Genomic DNA, 16,539 nt, shown 5'->3' with positions numbered 1-16,539 from the left:
GCTATCTCCAAGTTTAAAAAGAGGAGAATAGATGAACAATGGTCAGGTGACACCAAGATTATATTTCAAAACAGAATTCTAAGGGAGGGAAGGGATTTCATAGTTTGCGGATGCTGAGATTTAATGAGATGGTGTCTCAGACTGTGTGGTCGGTCTTGATTTTAACAGTGAGGATGTCAGGTGGAGTTGAAGCGTATCAGACGGCATACTAATAGCTCAGGAAGAATGATGGCAAAGTTTCGAGTCCAACTCTGAAATTCTCATCATTTTTAAATCCGTCTGGTATTTGACAGCGATTCCTCAGTAACCATGGCAACAACTTACACAGTGCCTTTAACATTGAAAAATCTCCCCATGTGTGAGGAAATGGAAGCCAAGCCAAAGAGAGAGAGATTGAGAGGGGAGGGATGGTGACCAAAAGCTTGGCCAAAGAAGTGGGTTTTAAGGAGGGTCCTAAATGAAGAGAGGAAGGTGGAGAGGATTAGAGAGGGAATTCCAGACAGTGGGGCCTCAGCATGAAGCCAGTGAGCGAGGGGGAGGATTGGAGTCAGAGGAACTGAGAGTTATGGGGGAGGAGGGAAGAGACAAGGAGTGGCAAACCATGGAGGGATTGAAAGACTAGGTCAAGAATCTTAAATATATTGCTATGAGGACCCAGTGCTAATGTAGTCAGCATAGACCGGGTAATGGGTGACTATCCCAGTTAGCTCGGTTGTCTACACTCAATTATCCAGCCATTCTAGACTAGATAAATGGTACAGCCCGGAATGGACTGACGTACCTCTGTTGTATTGTGTCTTAGGGTCCATGATCTCCAACTGCTGAGAGAGCTCCTTCAAGTGGAGGCCCATGACTCCGAAATCCTGTGCCTCGAATACTCCAAACCGGAAACTGGTAAGGCCATTAACCGGTCCAGTTATCGGGCAGTCGAGGAGGTCGTTCAGCCCAACTGCCTGCCTCTCTTCCGCGGTTACGTTCGCACCAGGGTGTCCACCAGTATGCTCGCGGCCTTCCGCGAGAGATGGGCACCAGAGGGACTGGAATGCATCATCACCCCTTTTATCAGGTGCAAGAGTTTTGAGGACATTTGCTGGGCAAGATATGGGTAATTACCGCAATCTTGCCCTTGCAAATGTCCTCGCTCCCAATATGCGCGAGATTTGTCAAGCCAGAAACTTGACAGATCGGAAAAGCCGGTTTTCAGCGCATGCGCATTGCGTGCTGAAAACCGGCTTTTGCAATACCTTCCCGGGTCCACAGAAACTTCGGAGGCTGGGATTTCCACGCCATTACAGTTCCCACTCCTGATTGTTGTCCAGTGAGAACTGTGTGAGTGTGGACAAAGGGTGGATTACTTTCGAAGTGTATTCACAGTTGTTTTCTCGGCAAACTGGGTGGCTAATTTGTGCACTGCAACATCTTACAAACAGCAGGGAGATAAATGACCTGTTGATTAGCAGGCTAACTCACAGTCCACAGGATAGTCAGTGTGGGAAATCGAAAGATGGTAGACTGGTGTAGAAAGGAATCCTCTTCTGAGCTTGGGGCTGAGGCCTGTTTCGGTGCAGAATAGTTTCAGCTTTATTCTGCATTTACCTGTGTGATGCCTAAGCTGAGTGTTTGATGCTGACACTGTGCCGAGGATGGGTCGAGTCCCACTCTCTTCCCCTCCCCTTCCCCTCCCCGCCAGCACGACCCTCCCTTAATGAGCCTCCCCAAAATTGTTACGGTTTAGTAAAAAGCATAAGGGATAATGGTGCAAGGCTCCACCTCTGACAGTGAGCCTCAGGGCTGAAGCCCTGATTTTCCAACCATGTTCTTCACCAGCAAGGTCCCATCTCGTGAAAGGAGTCTTGCAAATTTCTCCCACTAAAAATAAAGCAATCCTGTATGTATTGTGAGTTACAGCGGATACAGATTTGAGGCAACGAGCCAGCCCCAGGAACCAAAGGTTGAATACAAACTAAGTTGTGTGGAATTGTCCCCTCACTTGGATGATTGCCTTGTGATCCATGGCCAGGGTTCCTGCATCCTCCATGTATTTTGCAAGTGACTGTGGTGTCAGTTCTTTGTGCTCCGTAACCTTGAGCTCATCCAAAACTCTGCTGCCCGTGTCCTAACTCGCACCAAGTCCCATTCAGCCAGCACTCCTGAGCTCACTGACCTACATTGGCTCCCGGTCTGACAACGCTTCAGTATTAAAATTCTTATCCTTGTGTTCAAATCCCTCCATGGCCTCGCCCTTCCCTATCTCTGTAACCCCCTCCAGCCCCGCCGCCCTCCGAGATGTCTGCCCTCCTCCAATTCTGGCCTCTTGCGTATTTTCATCGCTCCACCATCAGTGGCCGTGCCTTCAGCTGCCGGGGCCCTAAGCTCTGGAACTCCCTCCCTAAACCTCTCCGCCGCTCTCCTCATGGTTTCTCCTTACGTGGCTCAGTGGCAAATCTTGCCTGATCATCGCTCCTGTGAAGCGCCTTGGGACCAACATTACCCTTAAGGTGCGTAGGCGCGCAGATGCGCATCGATCAGGACGTCCTGCGGTAGGCCGCTCACCGGTTGTTGCTGCGGGAAAAGATGTCACCCGTTCGCGGCTGCGCAGCAAATTTAAAGGGACCGCGCATGAAACAAAAATGTAGAGGGAGCATTGCTTTGGACAGTTTCCTACGTTAAAGGTGCTATATAAATGCAAGTTGTTGTTGGGCATGTTTTGCCCCCCCATATCTACCTCATTTTTTAACTCTTTCCTTGTCCATCGGTAGGCATGAAGCTGCTGGCATCGGCCAGCCGGGACCGTCTGATCCACGTGTTAGACGCGGAGAACGATTACAGCCTGCTCCAAACCCTGGACGAACATTCCTCCTCCATCACTGCTGTCAAGTTCACAGGTACCCGCGTGTGCGTACACGTCATGCTCGCTGTTGTCTGGGCACTGCCGCTATGAGACGGCGCCTGGCCCAATGACCAGCCGCGCTGCCTCGCAACTCTTGTTGCTGCAGTACGGTACATCGAGACCATGTGCTTCCTCGTGCTCTTCGGGTTTGGGGGCGGGGTAAGGTGCTGAGAGCAGGCCAGTTGGCCATCTGCTCAGGCGGTGCCAGATGTGGAAGGTGGATCCTCACTTAAACTCACCCCTTCCCCGTTAGTATGCAGGTATAGCAAGTAATTAGGAAGGCAAATAGAATGGTTGCCCTTTATTGCAAGGGGGATAGAGTATAAAAGTATGGAAGTCCTGCTACAACTGTATAGGGCGTTGGTGAGACCACACCAAGGGGCCAAAATTGATGGCCTTACTGCCCACTGCCGCCGAGATCCGCCAATATTCCTCTCCGGGTTGTGCCCAGTGCGAGTTTGCATTTGGGCTCGAGTGGGCAGGAGGGGAGAATCGCCGGGAACTGCCCACTGACATCAGCAGATGGCCAAGTGGTACAAGTGACCTCCCGCCCGACGAGCTCCCATATTGATGCGGGCGGGAGTCGGCAGGAGTCAGCAGGAGTCAGACGGGGAAGGACCGCTGTGAGGAGGCTGGTCTAACCCCCAAAGTAAGTTTAAAAAACAAAAAAAAGATTGGTGAATTTTTCACCTATTTTTGTTCACAGCAACTTACCTTAATGTGTTCTCCTGAAGGTCTTCCGGGTAATTTTTTTCCCCAATCATTTTTATTTGAACGTCTTCGACCCTCCGTGGGCCTGACTCCATGCCGCCGAAATTGGGAGCTCCCGCCTGCTCCCGCCCAGTTTGACAGTGTACATCACTCGTTTGCCACCGGCCCAACTTTTAAATTATTTTTCATCAATTTCCCGGCCAAAGTGCCGCCCGGTCTCTTGCCGGCCATCGGCGGCACTTGGCCTTCACCAAGTTCGGCCCCCTAGACAGTATTGGTCTCCTTATTTAAAGAAGGATATACTTGCATTGGAGGCAGTTCAGAGAAGGTTCACTTGGTTGATTCCTGAGATGAAGGGGTTGTCTTATGAAGAAAGGTTGAGCAGGTTGGGCTGTACTTGGAGTTCAGAAGAATGAGAGGTAATCTTATTGAAACATATAAGATTCTGAGGGGGCTTGATAGGGTACGTGCAGAGTGGATATTTCCCCTTGTGGGGGAAACTAGAACTAGGGACATAGTTTCAGAATAAGGGGTCGCCCATTTAAAACGGAGATGAGCAGAACTTTCTTCTCTCGGGGTTGTGAATCTGTGGAATTCTCTACCCCAGAGAGCTGTGGAGACTGGATCATTGAACATATTTAAGGTGGAGATAGACAGATTTTTGAACGATAAGTGAGCCAAGGGTTATGGGGAGCGGGCGGAGAAGTGGAGCTGAGTCCATGATCAGATCAGCCATGATCGTATTAAATGGCGGAGCAGGCTCGAGGGGCCGTATGGCCTACTCCTGCTCCTATTTCGTATGTTCTTATGCTCCCGTTCCCACAATTGGACAGTACATAAAATTCACGGCACAGTGTTTATGTCCCACAGGAGCCTGCCCTCTTTATCTCACCCTATCAGCATAACCTTCAATTCCTTTCTCCTTCTGCATTTATTTAGCTTCCCCTTAAAGGCATCTATTCTACTCGCCTCAACCACTTCCTGTGGTAGTAAGTTCCACATCCTAACCACTCTCTGGGTAAAGAGGTTTCTCCTGATTTCCTGTTTGGATTTATTGGTGATGATCTTATATTGATGGCCCCTAGTTTCTGACTCTCCCACAAGTGGAAGGACTTTACAATGTTAAAGCTCCCTCTCAGGTCACCCCTCAGCCTTTTCTTTCCCGGAGTTAATAGCCCCAGCCTGACAAATCACAGTGGACATGTGACAATCGAGGGGCTGAATTAGTTTATGTATAAAATAATAAAGATTCCACACCATTCTCGAAGAGATGACAATATCAGTGAAGAAAGAGTAAAAAGTGCAAGTAGAATAATCTAATAATAAAGCGCTTATTTAGCATCTTTAATGTAGATAAGCGTCCCAAGATGCTTCACAGGAATGTTATCAGACAACAATCTAATCTGATCCCAACAAGGAGACGTTAGGATAGTGGAAGAACGCAGAGATCTCAGAGGGTTGTAGAGCTGGAGGAGGTTACAGAGATAGGGAGGGACAGAACCCTGGAGGGAGTTGAAGAGAGAATGAGACTTTAAATTGAAGCATTGGGGGGCTGTGAGCCAATGTAGATCAGTATGGACAGGGGTGATGGGTAAGCGAGACTTGGTGCAGGTTAATATAAATAAAGCATTAACCCCCTCAAATGAGAGGATGGTGTTGTCCTGAGTTCAATCTGTGGTGGTCTTCACACCTGCCATTAATGCTCAGGACTTATTCTAGTCACCGAGATCAAGAGAGACATTACAGCCTTGGGAGTTGGCGCAGAGAAGGGCCACAGGATCGATATCTAATGTCAGGGGTCCAGGCTCGAGAAACTTGGTCTTTTATCTTGGAAAGGAGGTCAAAATAGGCTGACTGGAACACTGCTTCAAACAAAAGAAGAAAGACTTGCATTTATATAGTGCCTTTCACGACCTAGGCTCGAAGGAAGCCCTAAGTGCTTCACAGCCAATTAAATACTTTTGAAGCGTAATCACATGTTGCAATGTAGGGAAACGCAACAGTCAATTTGCACACAGCAAGGTCCCACAGGCAGCAAAGTTATAATATCTTTGATAATATGTTTTAGCGATGTTGGTTGAGGGATAAATATTGGAGGGGACTCCCCTGCCTTTCTTCGAAATAGTGCCGAGGAATCTTTTATGTCCACCGCCTTGGTTTAACAACTCATCTTAAAAGATGGCATCATCGACAGTGCAGCACTCCCTTAATACTGCACTAAAGTGTCAGCCGAGATTATGTGCTCTGATAGTCGGACAAGGGAACTCAGTTTTAAACTACGAGCCGTACAGTACCGGACGGGAGTGCATGGTTCCCTTTACCCAGTGTGCTGTACATGTACAGGGGACATTGAGACAGACACGGGCCGTACAGCACCGGCGGGAGTGAGGTGTCCATATTTAACCAGTGTAGAGCATTGCAGGATCTGAATTCTTACATCTGAATTGCTCCTGTTTGTGTGTGTGTGTGTGTGTGTGTGTGGTGTGTGGTGTGTATGTGTGTGTATGTGTGTATATGTATGTGCGTGTGTGTGTGCATGTATATGTGTGTGTGTGTGTAGTGTGTGTATGTATGTGTGTGTGTAGTGTGTGGTGTGTATGTGTGTGTATGTGTGTGTGTGTGTGTGTGTATATGTATGTGCGTGTGTGTGTGTGTGTGTTCCCAGTGGTTGTTGGTAGTGCTGTGAGGAAGTGCCGTACTCTGGGTACAGGCGGAACGTAGCAGGATTATTACAGCAGCATCACCTGCTTTGCAGGCTGTGTCCTTCCTGAACAAGTAGGCCGATGGGTGGGTAAGTCTATGGTGAAATGATTCATTGCTGCTTTGCCAGCAGTCCTGCTCCCCGACACCCACAAAGCTGCCGTTTTCCTTCCTGTTCAGTGAAGCCAGGAACATAAATAGGCTTATGCCAAGCCCAGGTTACCATGGTAACTCAGTCACCTTCCTTTCTTCTTCGCAGCAAATGATGGGAGCGTCAGGATGATCACCTGTGGTGCGGACAAGAGCATTTACTTCCGGACAGCTCACAAGGTAACAGATAGTGAATGTGTACCTGCAGATCCCCGGGATTGAGTTACAGGCTGGATATTTTGTTCAGTTTTGATCTCCTAATCTGAGGAAGGACATTCTAGCTATTGAGGGAGTGCAGCGAAGGTTCACCAGACTGATTCCAGGGATGGCTGGACTGACATATGAGGAGAGACTGGATCGACTGGGCCTTTATTCACTGGAGTTTAGAAGGATGAGAGGGGATCTCATAGAAACATATAAAATTGTGACGGGACTGGACAGGTTAGATGCAGAAAGAATGTTCCCGATGTTGGGGAAGTCCAGAACCAGGGGACACAGTTAAGGATAAGGGGTAAGCCATTTAGGACTGAGATGAGGAGAAACTTCTTCACTCAGAGAGTTGTTAACCTGTGGAATTCTCTACCGCAGAGAGTTGTTGATGCCAGTTCGTTGGATATATTCAAGAGGGAGTTAGATGTGGCCCTTATGGCTAAAGGGATCAAGGGGTATGGAGAGAAAACAGGAAAGGGGTACTGAGGTGAATGATCAGCCATGATCTTATTGAATGGTGGTGCAGGCTCGAAGAGCCGAACAGCCTACTCCTGCACCTATTTTCTATGTTTCTGTGTTTCTAATCGGGATATTCAGATGGTTTATATATAGAATAATGGATACTTGGGAGTGAGTTACAGGCTGAAATCTAATCGAGGGGTTCAGGGGTTTATATAAAGAATAATGGATACCCGGGAGTGAGTTACAGGCTGGAATCTAATCGAGGGGTTCAGGGGTTTATATATACAATCATGGATACCTGGGAGTGAGTTACAGGCTGGAATCTAATCGAGGGGTTCAGGGGTTTATATATACAATAATGGATACCTGGGAGTGAGTTACAGGCTGGAATCTAATCGAGGGGTTCAGGGGTTTATATATAGAATAATCATTCGGGTTAAGTCACATTTCCAGAGTAGATTATATTGTGTTCCTAAGACAGATGAGGCTGCACACAGTGACCTCAGTCTTTAATAAGACACTCCAGAGTGAGGTACAGGCCTTAGGGGCCGGCTTATATACAGTGCTCCCAAGGGATGCTGGGATCCCTTGGGACTTCAAGGGATGCGCTCCCTGGTGGTGGAACATGGGAGTGCATGCTTTACAGATACACAACAGATTAGATGGAGCTTTTCTCCAGATAAAGCCGAGTTATATTTCCCCAAAACTCGGGAATTGTGGCACGAACGTGCTTGAGCCTGAGTGCAAAATTCATCAATAATTGTAGTTTGTATTCATTTAGTTGAATAGGGAATACAGTTGTATGTTTGGAAGGCGGGCAAAGGTTATGGCTTAAAGGGAAAGATTGCGTAGCCCATCTTGCGTGAGGAACATTGATTCATTGATGGTTTAACTGCAGCCCGGTCTGTTGGGATGAAAGTGTCCTTTGTTAGCTGCAAGGATTCTATCACAAACAATACTGGTGCATTCTCAACCCATTCCAAGTGGGCCCGGATCCACACGTAATTAAACACGAATGGGCACTACATTGCATCTCGTGGTTTTGGTATATTTCTGCCCATTGTCATTCCATTGATTGACCACAGAATTACACTCACCCCTGCTGAATAACACTGACCTTCCTCAATATGTGTTCAGAAATCAAAGTGTCCCCCCCCCGTTTTCTGCCTGTCTGTTGTTCCTTCACAGCATTTGTTGTTTCAATTGTGAGTGCCGGTGACTTCAGGAACTGCTTGGGAGGAGTTAGCGAAGCAGGTGGTACGAGGGAGCTGAACTGTCAGTCACACGGTTTAAATGGCCCTCCGGCTAATGACTGTCGCCAACGTGACTCAGAGCCCTCGCACAGCCAGTGTTGCGTTGGCAGGCGCGTTGTTTTTTTTTGCAATTTATGTTGTGGTGGCATGAGCTATGTTTTGAGAATGTTTTTGGTGTCTTTTTATCAGGTTTTTTTTGCTGTTCCGAGGCCAGCTGTTTAGTTCAGGATTTTCACTTGCTCAGCTGGCCTAGCGCCCTAAGAGGGGCATGCGCCTTCTTTAGCGCCCCGCTCCACACTCAGCCACATAAATACTGTGGCAACAAGCACAGGTCAGAAGCTGGGTATTCTGCGGCAAGTGTCTCACCTCCTGACTCCTCAAAGTCTTTCCACCATCTACAAGGCACAAGTCAGGAGTGTGATGGAATACTCACTACTTGCCTGGATGAGTGCAGCTCCAACAACACTCAATAAGCTCAACACCATCCAGGACAAAGCAGTCACTTGATTGACACTCCATCCACCACCTTAAACTTTCACTCCCTCCACCACCGATGCACCGTGGCTGCAGTATGTACCATCTACAAAATGCACTGCAGCAGCTCGCCAAAGCTTCTTAGGCAGCACCTCCAAAACCCGCGAACTCTACCACCTAGAAGGACAAGGGCCTCAGGCGCATAGGAACACCATCGCCTCCAAGTTCCCTCCAAGTCACACACCATCCTGACTTGGAAGTATATCGACATTCTTCCATCGTCACTGGGTCAAAATCCTGGAACTCCCTCCCTAACAGCACTGTGGGAGAACCTTCACCACACGGACTGCAGCAGTTCAAGAAGGCGGCTCACCACCACCTTCTCAAGGGGCAATTCGGGATGGGCAATAAATGCCGGCCTTGCCAGCAACGCCCACATCCCGGAACAAATTTTAAAAAGCATTAAACTTCCCAAGGCACTTCACAGGAGCATAATCAAACAAAAATTGACACCGAACCACATCAGGAGATATTAGGACAGGTGATCAAAAGTTTGGTCAGAACTGGGTTTTAAGAAGTGTGGTGAGGGAGGAGAGAGAGGTGGAGAGGGTTAGGCAGGGAATTCCAGGGCCTAGGCAGCTGAAGGCACGGCCGCCAAATAAAATCGGGGAATGCGCAAGAGGCCAGAATTGGAGGAAGGAGATAAAAATACTACTGTAACCAAATGATATAAGCACATTGTTGAGCTATATTCTTCTTGTGAATCCCGTACTCTAGATTTGGTTATTTACCAGCACAGTGCTTCTGTTGCTGCAGAGTTTCTACATTTGTTTCCTTTGTGTAGCTAACCCAGTCCTCCACAAGGTAGGGCAGGGGTTGTCCAGGACCGTGTCAGTATTTGGGTGGGTCCCACAGAGTGTGCCGATACTTCCTGGGAATCCCCCGAGTGTGTTACTACCTGGACAGGCTCTGCGAGACGATGTGGTTCATTCTGTAAACACGGAGTCTGGGGGCTAGACTTTCCTGAGAGCCCCTCAATGCCCGATTGCCCGCCCAGAAAACACGCTAACATTTGGTAAGTAATGCTGGCAAAAGTTTCCACTTTTAATCTAAAACTAATTAAAACTAATCGCCCGACGAGAAAATGGGTCTTGCACCATTATTCTTGGCGGTTTTCTCGGTGGTTAAGGGGAAACTAAGTAAAACGGGTGTTTTAAAAAAAATTTAGACCGAGGCTGCGGTTGGGCCTAGGGAGGGGGGAAACTTTAAAAAAAAATTTTCACGAAAAAAAAGTTAAAAAACATTCCCAAGACACTTTTACACATAATCGGCGTTTTAAAATTAAAAATAAATAAAGACCCTTTAACTTACCGTTCTTTGCAGAGTACTCACCTACCGCCCTCCTGTTGAAGCAGCTTTCACAGGGCGGTTCCCTCGGCGATCTGGACGGGCTTCCGTTGAGACAAAACTTACGCCCTGGCGATTTTCTCGGCGGTGTTTGGTCCCAGCGGGCGTTTTCAGATTTGGCCGATACCACTGAAAAACAAAAGGAGAACATTTCGCCGGGCGGAAAAACAGCTGTACTGTAGAGAAAATCGGCGAGAACCCGCCGAAATGAAAGGAAAGTTCAGCCAGGCGTGTTGGTACTAATCCTCCTGTGTTCATTCCCGACAGTCTGCTGAAGGCACTCAGTTCACCCGAACCCACCACGTGGTGCGAAAGACAACGCTGTATGACATGGACGTGGACTCCACTCGCAAGTACGCTGCCATCGGATGCCAGGACAGAAGCATCCGGTGAGTGTGAGCTGGACGTGCAGTAACCGCACTTGTGTACATGCTGACAAAGGGAGGGAAACCACAGTACATCCGGCGATTATACACAGCGCTACACATCGCAACACCCCTCACTGTAACACAGATATACCCCACACTCTCACTGTAACACTGATATACCCCTCACTGTAACACTGATATACCCCTCACTGTAACACTGATATACCCCTCACCCTCACTGTAACACTGATATACCCCACACCCTCACTGTAACACTGATATACCTCACACTGTAACATTGATATACCCCTCACCCTCACTGTAACACTGATATACCCCACACTCTCACTGTAACACTGATATACCCCTCACTGTAACACTGATATACCCCTCACTGTAACACTGATATACCCCACACCCTCACTGTAACACTGATATACCCCACACTGTAACACTGATATACCCCTCACCCTCACTGTAACACTGATATACCCCACACTGTAACACTGATATACCCCTCACCCTCACTGTAACACTGATATACCTCACACCCTCACTGCAACACTGATATACCCCACACCCTCACTGTAACACTGATATACCCCACACCCCTCACTGTAACACAGATATACCCCACACCCTCACTGTAACACTGATATACCCCACACTGTAACACTGATATACCCCACACCCTCACTGTAACACTGATATACCCCACACTGTAACACTGATATACCCCTCACCCTCACTGTAACACTGATATAGCCCACACTGTAACACTGATATACCCCTCACCCTCACTGTAACACTGATATACCTCACACCCTCACTGTAACACTGATATACCCCACACCCTCACTGTAACACTGATATACCCCACACCCCTCACTGTAACACAGATATACCCACACCCCTCACTGTAACACAGATATACCCCACACCCTCACTGTAACACTGATATACCCCACACTGTAACACTGATATACCCCACACCCTCACTGTAACACTGATATACCCCTCACTGTAACACTGATATACCCCTCACTGTAACACTGATATACCCCACACCCCTCACTGTAACACAGATATACCCCACACCCTCACTGTAACACTGATATACCCCTCACTGTAACACTGATATACCCCACACCCTCACTGTAACACTGATATACCCCACACTGTAACACTGATATACCCCTCACCCTCACTGTAACACTGATATAGCCCACACTGTAACACTGATATACCCCTCACCCTCACTGTAACACTGATATACCTCACACCCTCACTGTAACACTGATATACCCCACACCCTCACTGTAACACTGATATACCCCACACCCCTCACTGTAACACAGATATACCCACACCCCTCACTGTAACACAGATATACCCCACACCCTCACTGTAACACTGATATACCCCACACTGTAACACTGATATACCCCACACCCTCACTGTAACACTGATATACCCCTCACTGTAACACTGATATACCCCTCACTGTAACACTGATATACCCCACACCCCTCACTGTAACACAGATATACCCCACACCCTCACTGTAACACTGATATACCCCTCACTGTAACACTGATATACCCCTCACTGTAACACTGATATACCCCACACCCTCACTGTAACACTGATATACCCCACACTGTAACACTGATATACCCCTCACCCTCACTGTAACACTGATATACCCCACACTGTAACACAGATATACCCCACACTCTCACTGTAACACTGATATACCCCTCACTGTAACACTGATATACCCCTCACTGTAACACTGATATACCCCACACCCTCACTGTAACACTGATATACCCCACACTGTAACACTGATATACCCCTCACCCTCACTGTAACACTGATATACCTCACACCCTCACTGTAACACTGATATACCCCACACCCTCACTGTAACACTGATATACCCCACACCCCTCACTGTAACACAGATATACCCCACACCCTCACTGTAACACTGATATACCCCACACTGTAACACTGATATACCCCACACCCTCACTGTAACACTGATATACCCCTCACTGTAACACTGATATACCCCTCACTGTAACACTGATATACCCCACACCCTCACTGTAACACTGATATACCCCACACTGTAACACTGATATACCCCTCACCCTCACTGTAACACTGATATACCCCACACTGTAACACTGATATACCCCTCACCCTCACTGTAACACTGATATACCTCACACCCTCACTGTAACACTGATATACCCCACACCCTCACTGTAACACTGATATACCCCACACCCCTCACTGTAACACAGATATACCCCACACCCCTCACTGTAACACAGATATACCCCACACCCTCACTGTAACACTGATATACCCCACACTGTAACACTGATATACCCCACACCCTCACTGTAACACTGATATACCCCTCACTGTAACACTGATATACCCCTCACTGTAACACTGATATACCCCACACCCCTCACTGTAACACAGATATACCCCACACCCTCACTGTAACACTGATATACCCCTCACTGTAACACTGATATACCCCTCACTGTAACACTGATATACCTCACACACTCACTGTAACACTGATATACCCCTCACTGTAACACTGATATACCCCACACCCTCACTGTAACACTGATATACCCCACACCCTCACTGTAACACTGATATACCCCTCACACTCACTGTAACACTGATATACCCCACACCCTCACTGTAACACTGATATACCCCTCACCCTCACTGTAACACTGATATACCTCACACCCTCACTGTAACACTGATATACCCCACACCCTCACTGTAACACTGATATACCCCACACCCCTCACTGTAACACAGATATACCCCACACCCTCACTGTAACACTGATATACCCCACACCCCTCACTGTAACACAGATATACCCCACACCCTCACTGTAACACTGATATACCCCACACTGTAACACTGATATACCCCACACCCTCACTGTAACACTGATATACCCCTCACTGTAACACTGATATACCCCTCACTGTAACACTGATATACCCCACACCCCTCACTGTAACACAGATATACCCCACACCCTCACTGTAACACTGATATACCCCTCACTGTAACACTGATATACCCCACACCCTCACTGTAACACTGATATACCCCACACTGTAACACTGATATACCCCTCACCCTCACTGTAACACTGATATACCCCACACTGTAACACAGATATACCCCACACTCTCACTGTAACACTGATATACCCCTCACTGTAACACTGATATACCCCTCACTGTAACACTGATATACCCCACACCCTCACTGTAACACTGATATACCCCACACTGTAACACTGATATACCCCTCACCCTCACTGTAACACTGATATACCCCACACTGTAACACTGATATACCCCTCACCCTCACTGTAACACTGATATACCTCACACCCTCACTGTAACACTGATATAACCCACACCCTCACTGTAACACTGATATACCCCACACCCCTCACTGTAACACAGATATACCCCACACCCTCACTGTAACACTGATATACCCCACACTGTAACACTGATATACCCCACACCCTCACTGTAACACTGATATACCCCTCACTGTAACACTGATATACCCCACACCCTCACTGTAACACTGATATACCCCACACTGTAACACTGATATACCCCTCACCCTCACTGTAACACTGATATACCCCACACTGTAACACTGATATACCCCTCACCCTCACTGTAACACTGATATACCTCACACCCTCACTGTAACACTGATATACCCCACACCCTCACTGTAACACTGATATACCCCACACCCCTCACTGTAACACAGATATACCCCACACCCCTCACTGTAACACAGATATACCCCACACCCTCACTGTAACACTGATATACCCCACACTGTAACACTGATATACCCCACACCCTCACTGTAACACTGATATACCCCTCACTGTAACACTGATATACCCCTCACTGTAACACTGATATACCCCACACCCCTCACTGTAACACAGATATACCCCACACCCTCACTGTAACACTGATATACCCCTCACTGTAACACTGATATACCCCTCACTGTAACACTGATATACCTCACACACTCACTGTAACACTGATATACCCCTCACTGTAACACTGATATACCCCACACCCTCACTGTAACACTGATATACCCCACACCCTCACTGTAACACTGATATACCCCTCACACTCACTGTAACACTGATATACCCCACACTGTAACACTGATATACCTCACACCCTCACTGTAACACTGATATACCCCACACCCCTCAATCTAACACTGATATACCCCACACACTCACTGTAACACTGATATAACCCACACCCCTCAATGTAACACTGATATACCCCACACACTCACTGTAACACTGATATACCCCACACCCCTCAATGTAACACTGATATACCCCACACCCCTCAATGTAACACTGATATACCCCACACACTCACTGTAACACTGATATACCCCACACTGTAACACTGATATACCCCACACCCTCACTGTAACACTGATATACCCCACACCCTCACTGTAACACTGATATACCTCACACCCCTCACTGTAACACTGATATACCCCACACTGTAACACTGATATACCCCACACCCCTCACTGTAACACTGATATACCCCACACTGTAACACTGATATACCCCACACCCTCACTGTAACACAGATATACCCCTCACCCTCACTGTAACACTGATATACCTCACACCCTCACTGTAACAGATATACCCCACACCCCTCAATGTAACACTGATATACCCCACACACTCACTGTAACACTGATATACCCCACACTGCAACACTGATATACCCCACAGCCTCACTGTAACACTGATATACCCCACACCCTCACTGTAACACTGATATACCCCACACTCTCACTGTAACACTGATATATCTCACACCCCTCACTGTAACACTGATATACCCCACACTGTAACACTGATATACCCCACACCCCTCACTGTAACACTGATATACCCCACACTCTCACTGTAACACTGATATACCCCACACTCTCACTGTAACACTGATATATCTCACACCCCTCACTGTAACACTGATATACCCCACACACTCACTGTAACACTGATATACCCCACACTGTAACACTGATATACCCCACACTGTAACACTGATATACCTCACACCCTCACTGTAACACTGATATACCCCTCACTGTAACACTGATATACCCCACACTGTAACACTGATATACCCCACACTGTAACACTGATATACCTCACACCCTCACTGTAACACTGATATACCCCTCACTGTAACACTGATATACCCCACACACTCACTGTAACACTGATATACCCCACACACTCACTGTAACACTGATATACCCCACACTGTAACACTGATATACCCCACACCCTCACTGTAACACTGATATACCCCACACACTCACTGTAACACTGATATACCCCACACCCTCACTGTAACACTGATATACCCCTCACCCTCACTGTAACACTGATATACCCCTCACCCTCACTGTAACACTGATATACCCCTCACCCTCACTGTAACACTGATATACCGCACACCCTCACTGTAACACTGATATACCCCACACCCTCACTGTAACACTGATATACCCCACACACTCACTGTAACACTGATATACGCCACACCCTCACTGTAACACTGATATACCCCACACACTCACTGTAACACTGATATACCCCACACCCTCACTGTAACACTGATATACCCCACACCCTCACTGTAACACTGATATACCCCACACACTCACTGTAACACTGATATACCCCACACTGTAACACTGATATACCTCACACCCTCACTGTAACACTGATATACCCCACACTGTAACACTG

At 47.5% G+C, this 16,539-nt stretch overlaps 1 protein-coding gene across 1 annotated transcript in view; it reads left to right on the top strand.

Moving 5' to 3' along the window:
* mapkbp1 (mitogen-activated protein kinase binding protein 1) overlaps window positions 1-16,539 on the top strand; it is a 284,611-nt gene that overhangs the window by 138,820 nt on the left and 129,252 nt on the right. The window contains exons 8-11 of the mRNA XM_070878826.1: window positions 803-894; window positions 2,760-2,885; window positions 6,561-6,631; window positions 10,525-10,646. Of these exons, the coding sequence (XP_070734927.1) occupies window positions 803-894; window positions 2,760-2,885; window positions 6,561-6,631; window positions 10,525-10,646 (411 nt within the window). The remainder of the gene's footprint in view (window positions 1-802; window positions 895-2,759; window positions 2,886-6,560; window positions 6,632-10,524; window positions 10,647-16,539) is intronic.

This window comes from Pristiophorus japonicus, chromosome 4 (genome assembly GCF_044704955.1).
Source record: "Pristiophorus japonicus isolate sPriJap1 chromosome 4, sPriJap1.hap1, whole genome shotgun sequence".
Classification (NCBI taxonomy): domain Eukaryota; kingdom Metazoa; phylum Chordata; class Chondrichthyes; family Pristiophoridae; genus Pristiophorus; species Pristiophorus japonicus.
This window is presented reverse-complemented; position numbering and strand designations above follow the sequence as displayed.